Here is a 14,957-nt window from a genome sequence, read left to right on the forward strand (position 1 = left end):
TAAATATCTTGAGAAAGGTTGCTCGTAGCGATTTTTACCAAGAGACATTTTTTACGTAAAAAACATCGTAAATGTATATTTTTTTACTCAGTAGTTTTATACAGATACGGACGCACAATCGAATCACAACCAAACCAAACCGTTTCCGAGTTATTGACTTTTGAAAATATCACTTAAACAATTCGATTTAATTTCGATATGTTCAGTGTCATTTACCGATGCCATTCTGCCGAAACTGTGATACTTAATAATATTTGACATTAGTAGTCAAGTTAGCATTTATAGATGTATAAATGAGAGTATATCAAGTCCGGAAATTGCAAAATTTTCCTTTAACATTTCAATTCTTCAATTTATGTACATTATGTATTACGGTTATTGCTTAAAATTAAAGGAACAATTGAAATATGCAATAATATACAGGGGGTTTCGTATAAAAAAAAAGTTTCATGTGACACAAGAGACAACTTTATGACAGACCCTGTATACTTAAATTTACTAGTAGCTAAAAGGAATTTAATTAATTATAGGATTAGTTTGAAGTACATTATGTGTATTTCGTTTTTTGCTTAGAATTGAAGGAAGAATTGAAATATGGCAATAATATACAGGAAGTTCCATTTAAAAAAAAATAAAACTTTGATGTGCCACGACTTTATGAACGACCCTGTATACTTAAATTTATTACTCGCTAATAGAAATTTAAAAATCCTATAACTTTTGTATTTAACTTTTTGCGGTACCTCCTATATTTTACCTAATAATCGACCGTTTCCATACATAAAAGCGACCCTGTATATTATATACGTTGGAGGCAGATGCCGAATTCGGCCTATGTTAATAAGTTACGCGGAAGAGTTTTGATTGCATTGGTTTCAACTTCTATGCGGAAGGTGTTAATCTTTTGTTGTTATATTATGCCTAAAAAAGATTAACCCCCTCCGCAACGAAGTTATATAAAGGCTATTTATAACCACGGAGTTGCACGCATCTGGCAAGTTTAATATGGACAAATCGTCATATGTCTAATTATTTCGGACATAGGCCGAATTCGCCGTCAGTATAGCCGAATTCGATCATCAGCCTCCAACATATATATATTTTTTTATTCTTAGTTATTACATCTAAGCAGTAAGTAATATGCCGGGTGATATTAAATTCGGCTCGGTATCAAATTGTAACAGCAAACGGTGGCGCAGATACGGATATTGCCAGCAGAATCAGAAAAGCGCAACGAGCCTTTGGCCAACTAAAATCAATTTAGACGTCTCATCAACTCTCCACACAGACAATACTAAAAATATTTAATTCTAATGTCATACCAGTTCTACTATATGGCTGTGAGACATGGAGAGTGACAAAAATATCTACCAACCGGCCAACAGGTTTTTATCAATCGCTGCTTCAAAAAAATTCTAAAAATCTTTTGGCCGGACACTATACGCAATACCGACCTGCTTCATTTTACAAACCAACAAGAAGTAGGATCCAGATTCGAAAAAGAAAATGGGGATGGATAGGTCACACTTTGCGGAAACCTGTTTGTAACACAGCGAAATCAGCGTTAGAATGGAATGACCAAGGCAAAAACGACCAGCTCAAACATGGAGACGTTCCATATTGGATGAGCTCCAACAAATAGGGTCAACATGGAACGAAACAAAAGCAACTGCCAAAAATAGACCCCCAATGAGAGCTTTTACTGAAGCCCTTTTCACCGCGTAGAAAATATAGGATCCTATACAGAGTGAAACTTAAATAAGTGCAAATATTTTTAGGAGTAGTATATTTCGACCCCAGAAACTCGATTATGAGGAGTTTTTTTAAATTCGGAATTGTCTGTTCTGTTTTTAGTTAGAAAACATAATTTCCTGATAATTTGGCAACATAGGTAGTAGATTTTACAAGAAAGAAAACCCAGAAAAGATCCAGTGGTTCTCAAAATTTTAGCAAAAAATATTTTTTTTTTGGAAATTTTCAAAGTAAAATTACTTGGTTATTTTGGACATACATATCTGAAAAACGATAAAAAGAAAATATGTTTCTTTTATCGAGATCTACCAGCCGAAAATATTTGCACTTATTTAAGACTCACCCTGTATATAAATAAGTGCAAATATTTTCAGAGATGGTATATCCCGATAAAAGAAACCAAAATAACCAAGTTATTTTCGAGGTTATTTTACTTTATAAAAAAAAAATATTCTCTGACTAAATTTTAAGATTCACTATATCTTTTCTGGGTTTTCTTTCCTGTATATTAATTAATATTGATCTACTACCTATGTCACCATATTATCAAGATATTATATTTTTTAACTAAAAAATAAAAATAAAATCCAAAACTTCAAGATTGCACTTATTTAACTCACCCTATATAATATTAGTTAGTATTTATAAGCTTATAGTAGGCATACTGTTTCCGAAATACTTGATGTGTTTAAACCAGAAGTGGTCTGCTTCATTTGTAAATTATTTTAACGTTTAAATTAAGAAGACAATAAAAGTATATTTAGCAGTGACTGCCTAAATATCTCTAATATTATATACAATGTAATATATGAAACAATAAAATAATTCCAGCAAATTGGCGTTATTTAAAAACCATTTTCATTAAAATGTTAAATTAAAATATTCTACCCATGTTCTATTACAAATATGAATATATGAGAATGTTTATTTCAGTGCAAGAATAAAAATAGTGATGCCATCAAAATAATTCCAACTCCGAGTAATAAAATCCATATTAAATAGCCGAAACTATGATCTATTTGACATTTATATTGTTAGCAATTGGTGTAGCATTTTGCGGAAAAATTATGTACATTATGCATTACATAGTCAGTAATCCACTGCATTACTGCAAGCTGAATATTATCTAAGTATAAAGAATATTTAGTTGGCCTACCTTTAAAATCTCTTGGCAATTAAACTGAGAATTTGGCTAGTCGATCTGAAATCATAAATAAATTGGTTTTAAATTTCGGATACAGTTAGGACTAGTTTTTTTAATGTTATAAGATTGGCTTCTTAGAAAGTTCGCAAAAAACGGTATAAAGTATTCGAAACAATGTTGAAGAGAAAGATGTATTTAATTATATATTACCAGTAGGGGCGTACCTACTCAATATATTAATGAGAGGATTTTATGATAAATACATTTTTAAATATTTATCGAAGAATATCAAAGTGACAATAGGTGTATAGTGGCACTCATACAACGTTTCTTAACCATTGTTAAAAGCACATTTGGTCGAAATAATGACCTGACTATATTATATTTTGATATTATACAGGGTGAGTCTTAAGTAAGTGCAAATATTTTTAGGGCTGGTAGATCCCAATAAATGAAACATATTTTCTCTCTAAAAAAAAATTGATTTATTTTTGGGTTGGGTTAGGTTGCCTTTTTTTCAATGACAGATTAACTGTCACTGTAAAGAGGTCTATGGATAATAGATAAAATATACGGGATGAATCTTAAATAAGTGCAGATATTTATAGAGGTAATATATTTCGACCCCAGAAAAGCGATTATGAAGTTTTTTACGAAAAAAAAATTAAATTTGGAATTTTTTAGGTTTTTTGTTTATTTTTTTTTTGTGTTAAATAACATAATCTCTTAATAATATGGCAACATAGGTAGTAGATTAAATTTACAAGAAAAAAAAATCCAGAAAAGATCCAGTGGTTCTCAAAATTTTAACAAAATATATTTTTTTGAGAAATCTTCAAAGTAAAATAACTCACTTATTTTGGACTTATTTGAAAAACAGCAAAGAGAAAATATGTTACTTTTATCGAGATTTACCAACCCTGAAAATATTTGCATTTATTAAATACTCACCCTGTATATACAAAGATTATGTGTAACCGAGAAAGCCCAGAACTCCACTGATAAGCTTAAATTTAAGTCAATCATATTAAAAAGCTTTCGCTGTCGCCAATTTTGTATTGTAATTTATACTTAGTTTTTCATAAAAAGAATATTTACATATTAATTAATTAAAAATATTTTTATTGAATATCATTATTGTCTCATTCAGATTTTAATTTTATTTCGCTGTTTTGATAGTATTACATAAATGCACATTGGTATCAACAATCAACATAATTATAAAAAAATTATAATAATAAAAAATAGAATAATAAATTTCAGATAATTTTTTAAACATAGTGAACAAGAACGAGAATATGGCATTAATAAAAAAAAATAATTTATTATACAGGGTGAGTCTTAAATAAGTGCAAATATTTTCAAAGTTGGCAGATCTCGGTATAAGAAACAATACCGTTTTTCAAATAAATCCAAAACTTAAAAAAAAATGTTTGCTTAAATTTTAAGAATCACTGGACCTTTTCTGTTTTTTTTTCTTGTAAATTTAATCTACTACCTATGTTGCCATATTATCAAGAAATTATGTCTTTAAACTAAAAAACTAAAAAAAATCCAAAAAATTTTTCAAGAAATTCCAAATTTTAATTTTTTTTTTCGCGAAAAAAAAATCATAATCGTGTTTCTGGGGTCGAAATATACTACCCCTGAAAATATTTGCACTTATTTAAGACTCATCCTGTAGTTAGAGGTTCTAGTATCTTTTCGTTGGCATCAGTCAACTTAAATTATATTATGGCAGACATATAGGCAGTCTTCTTCACAGTCATTGGCAGTACATGTACATTTTTTACCCAAGTGAGACTTAATAAAAAAAAAATATTAAAAAACATCAATATTTTGTATATTTTCACTTCTTATATAAACAAAATAGATATAGATAGATAAAGTTTGAGAAAATATTCTTATGAAAAATTATAACAAAATTAATGTTTCAATAATGGAAAAACTCACTAAACTATTTTTAAACTAAAGAAAATAATAAAACACCCTTACCAAAGAAACATACTACTACAAAATAAATAAATGCCTATATAAAAAAATATAAAAACTCACCTTAAAGCCTGGTTTAAACTCGTATATCACTGGCGCCGATACAGATCGCGGAAAATATCGGTTAAACTGACCGCGCTTCCTGCTGAAATCGACCGTCGATTCTGCTATGCCGCCGGTGCCGATGCCGACTTTAACATCGAAAGAACCCGCCAAAGCTGCCTTTGCGGTACGCCAACGAAAGCACGATAGGCGACAGCAGGATTCGAAAGACCTTTTCTCGTAGGATAAAAACGGGGACTCATCGACGGACAGACAGACTGCAGGTCTGCGACACATCGAATAGGGGGGCAATCTTTAGGGGACGGTGGTGCTATATGGTCCAATTTAGGCTGAGTTTTTTTAGTAATATAATCTTTGTACGAAAAAAAAAGAAGGCGGATTATAATAAAATTATGCTCATTTGTGAATATCGGCATCATAGATCCCCAGCCTCGACAGTTCTGTTTGATGTTTCATTTGAAACATTTTAATTTGATTTAAAATTTTGTGATTTGTTTATCTTTGCAGAGCTTATTTCATGTTACTTATTAAGCTTCATTTTCATGCATCCATTGGCCGACGATACGATATTAATTTTATTGGTTGAATTTAAAGACTTCGATTGGTTAGAAAATTACGCAGTTTTTAAATTTATTGTATTTTCATGCCTCCGTACATCGGATATACGATTTGCTTGTGATTGCTACCATTTAAATATTTTCATTTCCATAGCGATTTCGCTGATTTACTTATAGTCTAAGAACTAGCAACGTTTTCGAGAGAGTGCGGACCGTCTGGCTGCCGGTAGACGTTGCGTTCCCTACTGCGCATTCCCCATATCTGTATTCAAAATCTGTTCACTACTGCGCATCACAAATTCGTCCTGCATTTCAGGAAGTGAGGAGGCTAGGACAAACCTATGTGTCGCATATTTAGTTTCATAAAAAAGTAGCAAAGTAATGTGAAAATCGCATCATTGTATCTCTATTCATAAACCAGAAATCCATAAAGCACACGAAAATAGGACACCCTATACAGATGTGATGTGAACCGCAGTTGTCTATCGGCAGCCAGACGGCCCGCACTTTGGTCAGAAGAGCACAGGAAAGCATAGTAAAAGATATTAACGAACCAGCTTTCTTAAAATTTTTGTTTTCCCGACGCTGACGCCGACGCCGACGGTGCTAGCTCTTGTATTATCATGTTTTTTTATTAAGATTGGATCTTTCTCCGTTGACGGAGAAAAATCAAGCTTTATATTTATTCTAAAATCGGTTGGGTTTAGAGGTAGTAAATCCAGAAGAAAATTGTATCAGAACTTAAGTTAACAGTGACACTATTGCAATTTACCGAAAAAGACTAAAGGAGTTAGTCGTACAGGGTCTCTCATTTTCATGTGTTTTGTAGGATTTCTCGTTTGAGTTAGAGGTACAATAATGTGGTTTTCCCATCACTATGCTACTTTTTAAAGAAAGTAAAGATGCTACACATAACACACAGATTTGTCCTAGCCCTCTTTGTTCCTGAAATACAGGGCGAAATTGAAAATGTTGCATTTTTCGACTTTTTAAAGGCGTATCTTTTGTTTATAAAAAGGTGTAGAGTATGTTATATTTTTAGAAAGCTCATGACAAGACAAGTCAAATAAAAGTGTATTATGTGTGACGTTTGAAATTGTTTAAAGAAATATTTACGGCGTTTGAAAAAAAAACATGTTCTTTTCAAAGTTAAAATGTACTTCTTGTACCACACCTGTTAGTCAAACGTACAGCCTCGCCACAAAAAGTGTCATTTTTACTTCTAATAGAATAATACAATATATTACCGTATGACCGAAAAAAAACGGCGTCCAGTTGGCTTGGAAATTACAATCGATAACATTCTAAGTATTCCTAAAACAAAATTTTTATTTTTTCGATAAATAAACGTGATTTGGTACGTTAGTATATTTATTATCGTATTTTAAATTTCAATCTAGAGTCAATTTAGAGAAATGCTGTGTTAAAACAATTTAAAAAAATAGATTTGATTATCTAATCTTTTTCGAGTCTTGTCCTAGCCGGTTAAAAGATGCCCAAATTGTATTTTTGATCATAACTCAATTTTTTTCAAATGAAACGAGGGTGGTTCATTAACATATTTGAAAAAAGCATTTTTTAATAATAAAATAATAAATAAGAATAATTTGGTATCATACACTTGGTATTTCGAGACAAATTCTCGTTATATTTATAGTCAAAGCACTCTAAATTAAAATTTAAAATGCTATTTTTTTAATTGAAAATGTCGAAAGTTGACATTATGTCATTCTATTCAGAATGTTATTTTGTACCAAATAAAGTAAAAAGAAGTTATCAGGACATATGACATATATTTAGAAGATATTCAATCTCATTAGCTGCCCATATACCAACATACCGTGTGCGTACCAAAAGTGTGGCTCACCTCTCTATAACTTTTTATTTTTTCAGATGAAAAAACGAGATTTGGTATGTTAGTATATGACATAAATTAGGATTAATTGACGGTATTCAATTGTTTTTGGTCACTTCCTGTGCACCGGAAATGACTACAACCTTGATTATTAAATGACTGTATTCTTTTACTTTATTCGATAGAAAATGACGCTCTGAATAGAATGACATATCATATGTCAACTTTAGACATTTTCGCATATGGCTTATTTGAAATTGTAACGACAATTGACCCGAAATACTAAGTGTACAGTGTACGATACCAAATTATTCATAAAAAATGCCTTTCCCAAATATGCTAATGAGCCACCTTGGTTCCATTTGAAAAAATTGCGATATGATTAAAAATACGATTTGAGCATCTTTTAACCGACCCCGACAAGACACAAAAAAAAATTAGACGATCAAATCTATTTTTCCAAGGCTCTTTGATTAAAAATTAGTTGTTTTTTAACACAGCCATGACACTCTACATTGAAGTTTAAAATACGATTTTTTGTGAGCGAAAATGTCAAAATTTGACGTATGATAATGTCATTCTACTCAGATGAGTATCATTTTCTATAGAATAAATTAGAAATATACCGAGGGAGTTATTTAAAAATCAAAAGTTGTAGTAATTTCCGGTGAAACAGGAAAGTAATAACCAAAATCAATTGAATAAGTCAATCAATCCTAATTTATGTCATATAGTAGCATACCAAATTTCTTTTTTTTTATCTGAAAAAATTAAAATTATAGGGGTGAGCCACTTTCGAGACCTATCCGGTATAAATAAATGCTTCTTTGGTAGCTATCGAACTCAGACAAAAAGAATATGTTTATAATTCTATTTAAAATAACTTAATATGCCATAAATTATTAAATATAACACATGTTTTAATTCTATTTCTGAAAATCACTTAATAACCCGTACGATTGTATGCAAACATCCCCTGAGTCTTATTATTATTATTTTTTTCCTTAATCCCAGACAGAATTTCTTTTCTTGGAGGCAAGTGGGTTTTAGTATAATTGTTATATCCTGTCTGAACCCATCCCACTACATCTTTTGGTTCACAAAGTGCAAATTACTAAATCATGATTTTTAATGATTTCGTTCTATTTATAAACGTTTATTTCGATACTAAATGTATAACGATTGCTGGGTAAGAAAGGGAAAATAAAAGAAATATATCTGATCTGTCATCTCCATGGAATTACACTTTCTACAAAAGGTCATCCAGTTTAAAGTGGGTCGTACCATCAAGAAACAATAAAATCGGCTTAAAGACATTTTCTTTTATCTCAGAATTAATGATGATTACTGGAAAAAACGGTTATAAAGGCAGTACCAAAACGATAAATTTTTTACTTTTAATATTTACCTGCGCATTCGCCATAAAATTAAACAATATGAAAATTAAACAACTGTTCTTAATAACTGTTGCAAAAATTAAATTTTATATTCAATTTAAACTTCAGTACAGTGAAATCCTTAACTTTGATCTGAGTCTTTAGCTCCAAGATATCGAAAAAAAATTCATTCAAAAGGTTGCGAGTCAAATTATATAATTATAAATCTTTAAAAAAGTAGCAACAAATATTTATTTTGAATATAATAATAATATTGAAATGATTAATGTAATATAAATAATAATTTTAAAAAATACTTATTAAAATTATTATTTAAATTTCATATTATAACATTATTTTTAATTGGTCTTGTATCGAAAAACTTTAAATTTTGTGTAAAAATGTATTACTTCACTGTCAAAATTGTGCACGATCTGTGATCATAAATTAATTAGTTTTATATTCTATATTAACTTAATTTTTATTTTATTTTTTAAACAGATAAGCAAGATTCAAGAAAAAATAGATTTTTAGATCTTTAAAATGTTCTATTATAAAAATTTAAAATTTTTATTTCTGTTTAATTGTTCTAGACAAAATGGGGAATGCTACTTTTGATTATTTATTTATTTTACTTGCCTAGTAACATAGTATTTTCACCAAATATTCACTAAAATGTGGCATTTCCTCTTTCTGTGTTATCCTTGTGTTATATATCTGTCCTTATATGGCTTTATATTTTTTTCATAGGTCAAAATGTGAAAAATTTAAATAAGTAGTGTTTAGAAAATTATATATTGAGTAATATTTTTTATATTTAATTTTTTATAAAAATTAAATATAATTATATTATATAATAATATATCTTATTTACAATGTCAGATAAGGGGGTAAAAATATAAAACATAATTTTTTTACTTTTTGACATTCTTTGAAATGTAGTGGGAATAAAATGCCTGTAAAAATTATCAAAGCATTTTTATTTTGTAATATGTAAAATACTTATATTACAAATCTAATTAAATAATTTATAACAAATTACTCAACAAATGTATTTCATGCTATAACAGCTTAGCTATTTTCTAAATTTTATTATTTAATATCCTACAATAAAATATTTTGAAAATAAATATTATTTGCCATAAACTATTACTTTAATCACTCTTTGTTTTCACTGTTTTGTCCCAATAGTAAACTAATTGATATACCAATAATGCATTAACTGCTGTACTTGCAATAAAGGTAAGAATAACTAATGTATCACCAGTTTGTTGAATTGAGGTAAATATTCTGGCTAGTGATCCAGCCAATAATAATATTAGAGTGGCTGCAGACAGTTGGCCCGTATGTCCATTATTATAATTAGTCCAAGCTTGCAAAAGCTTTCCGGCAACGACAATAAATATATTTACAGAAGTTAAAGACCATAAAACACTAATAGGTGTAAGTCCTCCCATTAATACATAGCATACACCTAAGACAACTAAAATATATAAGAACGATTGACTTTTTGCTCCATTATACCACAAAACTAAAAAGGCTATAGCTGCAGTCTGTATGGCCACAAAAAAAGTATCACCCCAAGAACTAAATGGAAACTTATTAATAAAATTATATGAAATATGAATAACCATTGCTGTTAGGTCCAACGTAACACTGTATAAATTAATACCCTCTCCGCTTTTGTTTTGCAGGATTTTGAGTATTTGAGGCACTTTCACTAATATTGAGCCTAAGATGAGACCCAAACTGAGGCCCTGACTTAGAGTAGATTTGAAACATGGAACTAAAAAGAAAAAAAGTAAATTAAACTATCGACTTTATTTTTATCGACATACCATCGTAGAAATTAAAATCTATAAAATAATTATCAAAACATTGGGGGGTAAATACTAGCAATCCTACTTGCCGGAATATGTTAAAAGCTGTCGAGTTCATGGTGGCTAATTGCACAATATGTATTTATTACCTTATCTTTCTAGACCACAAGGAGTTTATATAAAATATGTTATTAAAATCAAAGTGTATTAAAATTTGTAATTTGTAATTAATAATTAATTGAGGTTAGTGAATGAATGACAGAGAGATGACGTATTTTTGAAAATTACCACTGAATAATAATGATATTTTAACGATATATGATCTAATTTGGTTAAAAATATCATATATGATTATTTCTGCAAGTTTGAAAGCAATGTTTTATAAGCAATAATCACAAAAAATTGAAAAAATTGAAATAGCATACCAAAAGACTTATTGATAATTTTAAATTACTCAAGTGTCTGACTGATTTAAAAAGATTTAAATGTACGAGAAAAAATATCATATATAAATTTAGCTATCAAGGTAACCAAACAGCCCAATAATTCATTTGAACACTCCTATATTCTGTCTTTTTTTACAATTTTAATTTTGATTTTTGATTGTCATTTGTCAATTTGTGACAATTTGTCATAAATATTTTAACTGTTGAGAAGTAATGTTTGTTTTAGAATTAATTGCAAATTTTAAATGTAAATCTCTGTTATTATAGAGCAATACTTTTAATACTTCACTGGTAAAAATACAGATTTTCAACAAAATATATCTGAATAATAAGTACAAAGCAACGTGTTAAAAGTGATTTCGATACTGTCTTTTTTTATAAATCAAGTTGGAAATACTATTTTTAATGTAGTGCAGTTTTGTTTTTAACAATTTCCATTATGGGCTCTATGGAAGTAATAATGCTAAAATTTTCTAACGTAAAATGATTATTGCCGTTAAACTGTACTTCAGAAGAGGTTTTTGTTACAATGGCTTCTTTAAGCAAGAGATCATGGAGGCTTCGTAAGTGTAATATCTTATGAGTATAATTGGTCTTAAAGATATGAATTTCATTTTCAGAGGATTTGCAAGCCCACAATGCCAATGTAAATTGCGTGGCATTGGGTCACAAGTCTGGAAGAGTTATGGTTACCGGAGGAGATGATAAAAAAGTCAATCTTTGGGCTATAGGTAAACAGAGTTGTTTTATGAGCCTTAGTGGTCACACAACTCCAATTGAATGTGTCCAATTTAATCAGTTAGAAGAGTTAGTTTGTGCTGGATCACGAGCTGGTGCTATCAAGGTTTGGGACTTAGAAGCTGCAAAATTAGTGCGTACTCTCAATGGCCATAAACATACAATTAAATGTGTAGATTTTCATCCCTATGGTGACATTTTGGGGTCTGGTAGTGGTGATGCATCTATTAAAGTGTGGGACACAAGGAAAAAGGGTGTGATATTTACATATAATGGCCATCAAGGTACAGTGAATAGCATGAAATTTAGCCCAGATGGACAGTGGGTTGCATCTGGAGGTGAGGATGGTATAGTGAAAATATGGGACTTACGTATAGGTAGAGTGCTCAAAGAGTTCAAGGACCATTTAAGAGCAGTAACTTGTCTTGAATTTCATCCGCAAGAATTCTTATTAGCAACGGGCAGTGTAGATCGATCTGTGCATTTTTTTGACTTGGAACATTTTAGTATAGTGTCTAGTGAAAGTGACCTAGGACCAGTGCGATCTTTGTGTTTTCATCCGGACGGTGAATCTATATTTGCTGGTGTCAGAGACTATTTGAAAATTATAGGATGGGAACCGAGTACGCTTCATGATTCCGTACCTGTTTCATGGGGCAGAGTTTGTGATATTTCTATTGCTCAAAATCAATTGGTAAGTGTTTTTTACTTTGGTTTCTTTTTTTTAATATTTCTTGCATGAAATTAAATGTTTAAATAGTAGTTTTTTGTCTGATTACACACAAATAATGGCACAATAAATGTTTTTAGGTACCTAATTAAAACTGAATAAAATTAAATAAAAAATGCAAATTACCTAAACTTTAATAAACAAAAGTTATATAATTCTATTGAGATTTTTTTAGTCTTTCCAGTTGATTTAATTACATTCTGTTTGAATGTTTTTTTTTCAGTTAAAGACTTGAGCATTACAACTCAACCTTGAAAGAACCAAGCCATAAGTCAAAGCAAACTTGCAATTTAAATTAAAAATCTATATTTCTAAACGTGTTCTAGGTACCTAGACCTAGTTTTTATTCCCTGGAAACCTATAATATAAAAAACATAAATGTAAATGTATCCATAATAATAGAATACTTCTAATAGGTTAACCAATTTTGTAGATTTATGTACTTACCTATTGAGTGTTCTAATTTTTTATACTCAATTTATTTTTAAATGTGATTTAAAATGTAGCTGTTTCATAAATATCTAAACATTTTTCTTTTTCTAAAAATATAAATTACAGAATTGGATCTCTGCTAATCAAGAATTATTGTAGGTAGTTAGAAAAGTATGTTCACATTTCAAATATCAGATACCTATAACATCTTAAGTGTATCTTAATGTTTTATATTAACCAATTTATACAACTAAAATTCTTTTTCGGGACCTATTTTCCCTGGATTTTTCCTTAGTTATCATTTTTAAGGTTTAATAAACAATCCATATAAAATATATTTTTAAAAGACATTATTTTTAGAAAGCATAGGTATTTTGAATATAATGACATTCTTTAGTTATCTAATTCTATTTTCATAGATATGTTATAACGCTGTTAATTAATAATAGATAGGGATACAATAAAGTTATGTAATTTTCACGACATACATAAGAGCATTCGCCGCCGGTACCAGCACTCTTTTTATTGTTCATATTTCTGTCCATTTCCACTAATTGGATTGCAAAATACATTATGCTCGGCACTGAATAAAAAAAGACTATGGAAAGAATATATGATTAAAATTGGCGACTCTGTAGTTTCAATATTGCTGGCTTGAATATTCCGGCCTCTAGTTGCATTCATTTTCAAAATTTACAACGCACGTGATATAGGTACCTATCAAACCTGCAGTAGATCTAGTAACAGAGCATTACAGACTTTGTAAAAAGGAGAGTGTGAATTGGAAAACGTAATCAGAAGATAATATACACACATGGCCAAAATTATTGCATATATCGTTTAAAAATATACGGAAAGGAATTTAAAGAAACCTTTTTTATACATAGCTTTGATAATCTGTAATAATAATTGTTTTGGCCTTAAAATGTCTAGAAACATTATTTCACAGTTTAATATAGTCAGAATAGTAGCACTGTCTCAACAGGGCTACCGGCAAGTTGCAATAGCTGAAATTGTAGGAGTTAACCAAAACGATGCTTCGCGAATATTAAAACAGTTCAGGGAGACAAACGTGGTTACAGATCGGCCTGGAGGAGGTAGAAAGAGAGTTACTACTGCTGTGCAAGACCGTCAAATATCCCTTCTTGCACGACGCAATCCCCTGCTTTTTAGTACTGCTATTAAAAATGAGTTAGCTCGCTTTGAAGGAGGAAATGTTTCAAGAAAGACCATAGCAAGAAGACTCCATGACAGAGGATTACATTTAAGGAGGCCTCTACGTGTTCCGAAGCTTAATTTACAGCACAAAATTACGTTACTACAATGGGCTGAGGAGATGAGAGCAAATGGACCTAATTGGAATTTCGTCATGTTTAGTGATGAAACAAGAATAGGCCTAGTATCAGACTCGCGACGAACTTTGGTCTGGAGAGCATCTGGGAGAAGAGCATGCTTGATTGCAGCTCAACCCGGGTCCCGTTTCAAGGGGGAAGCATTATGGTATGGGCAGGTATAATGCACGGAGCTCGAACTCCTCTTGTTTTTATTGATGGCACAATGACAGGTGCCTCATATCTTAGAGGCACATATCATGTGCGTCCATCTCGAGGGGCAGTGGAGGAGTTCGCGAATTTTGTGAGGAAGAGGGTATAAGAAAACTGTGGTGGCCACCGATGTCTCCAGATATGAATGTGATCGAGCATGCTTGGGACATGCTAAAACGCCATATTGCCAAAAGGAATGATCCCCCCGTACCTTAAATGAATTGAAAATTGCTGCGCGCGAAACATGGGAAGCCATTCCTCAACATCTTCTGGACGACTTAATTGAGAGCATGCCACGTCGTCTCAGCTTGCATTGCGGCTCGAGAAGGCAATACAGACTATTAGTTGTGAGAAATAATTAAAATTGTTTTCAATATTTTCTGTTTAAAATGAAATTTGTTTTTGTTGATTTTCACTCATTATGAAATAAAATTATAATAACAGCCAATTTGCACTTAGATTTTTAATTTTATATTAGTTAGTCGTGTAGTAAGCCAATATGTCCAAA

The 14,957-nt window shown here is 30.5% G+C and overlaps 3 protein-coding genes across 4 annotated transcripts in view; 1 reads left to right on the forward strand and 2 right to left on the reverse strand.

Moving 5' to 3' along the window:
• LOC115883291 overlaps window positions 1-5,181 on the reverse strand; it is a 52,151-nt gene extending 46,970 nt beyond the window's left edge. The window contains exons 1-2 of one of the 2 annotated variants that reach the window (XM_030901623.1): window positions 4,952-5,181; window positions 2,909-2,953 (exon numbers count right to left, since the gene is read on the reverse strand). The gene's annotated coding sequence lies outside the window, so the exon portion shown is untranslated. The remainder of the gene's footprint in view (window positions 1-2,908; window positions 2,954-4,951) is intronic. The other variant, XM_030901624.1, reaches the window with a different exon arrangement.
• A 4,521-nt stretch (window positions 5,182-9,702) lies between these two features.
• Window positions 9,703-10,820, reverse strand: LOC115883309 (mannose-P-dolichol utilization defect 1 protein homolog). Its single transcript, XM_030901655.1, has 2 exons — window positions 10,578-10,820; window positions 9,703-10,525 (listed from the first exon to the last, which is right to left on the reverse strand). The coding sequence occupies exons 1-2, from the start codon at window positions 10,675-10,677 to the stop codon at window positions 9,894-9,896; spliced, it is 732 nt and encodes a 243-aa protein (XP_030757515.1). The 5' UTR covers window positions 10,678-10,820; the 3' UTR covers window positions 9,703-9,893.
• Window positions 10,821-11,204: 384 nt separating this feature from the next.
• Window positions 11,205-14,957, forward strand: part of LOC115883293 (katanin p80 WD40 repeat-containing subunit B1) — a 63,182-nt gene continuing 59,429 nt past the window's right edge. Inside the window, exons 1-2 of the mRNA XM_030901626.1 lie at window positions 11,205-11,568; window positions 11,626-12,437. Coding sequence (XP_030757486.1) covers window positions 11,535-11,568; window positions 11,626-12,437 — 846 coding nt within the window. The 5' untranslated portion in view covers window positions 11,205-11,534. The remainder of the gene's footprint in view (window positions 11,569-11,625; window positions 12,438-14,957) is intronic.

Source organism: Sitophilus oryzae, unplaced genomic scaffold (genome assembly GCF_002938485.1).
Source record: "Sitophilus oryzae breed Bouriz unplaced genomic scaffold, Soryzae_2.0 scaffold_1869_pilon_pilon, whole genome shotgun sequence".
NCBI classification, from domain to species: Eukaryota; Metazoa; Arthropoda; class Insecta; order Coleoptera; family Curculionidae; genus Sitophilus; species Sitophilus oryzae.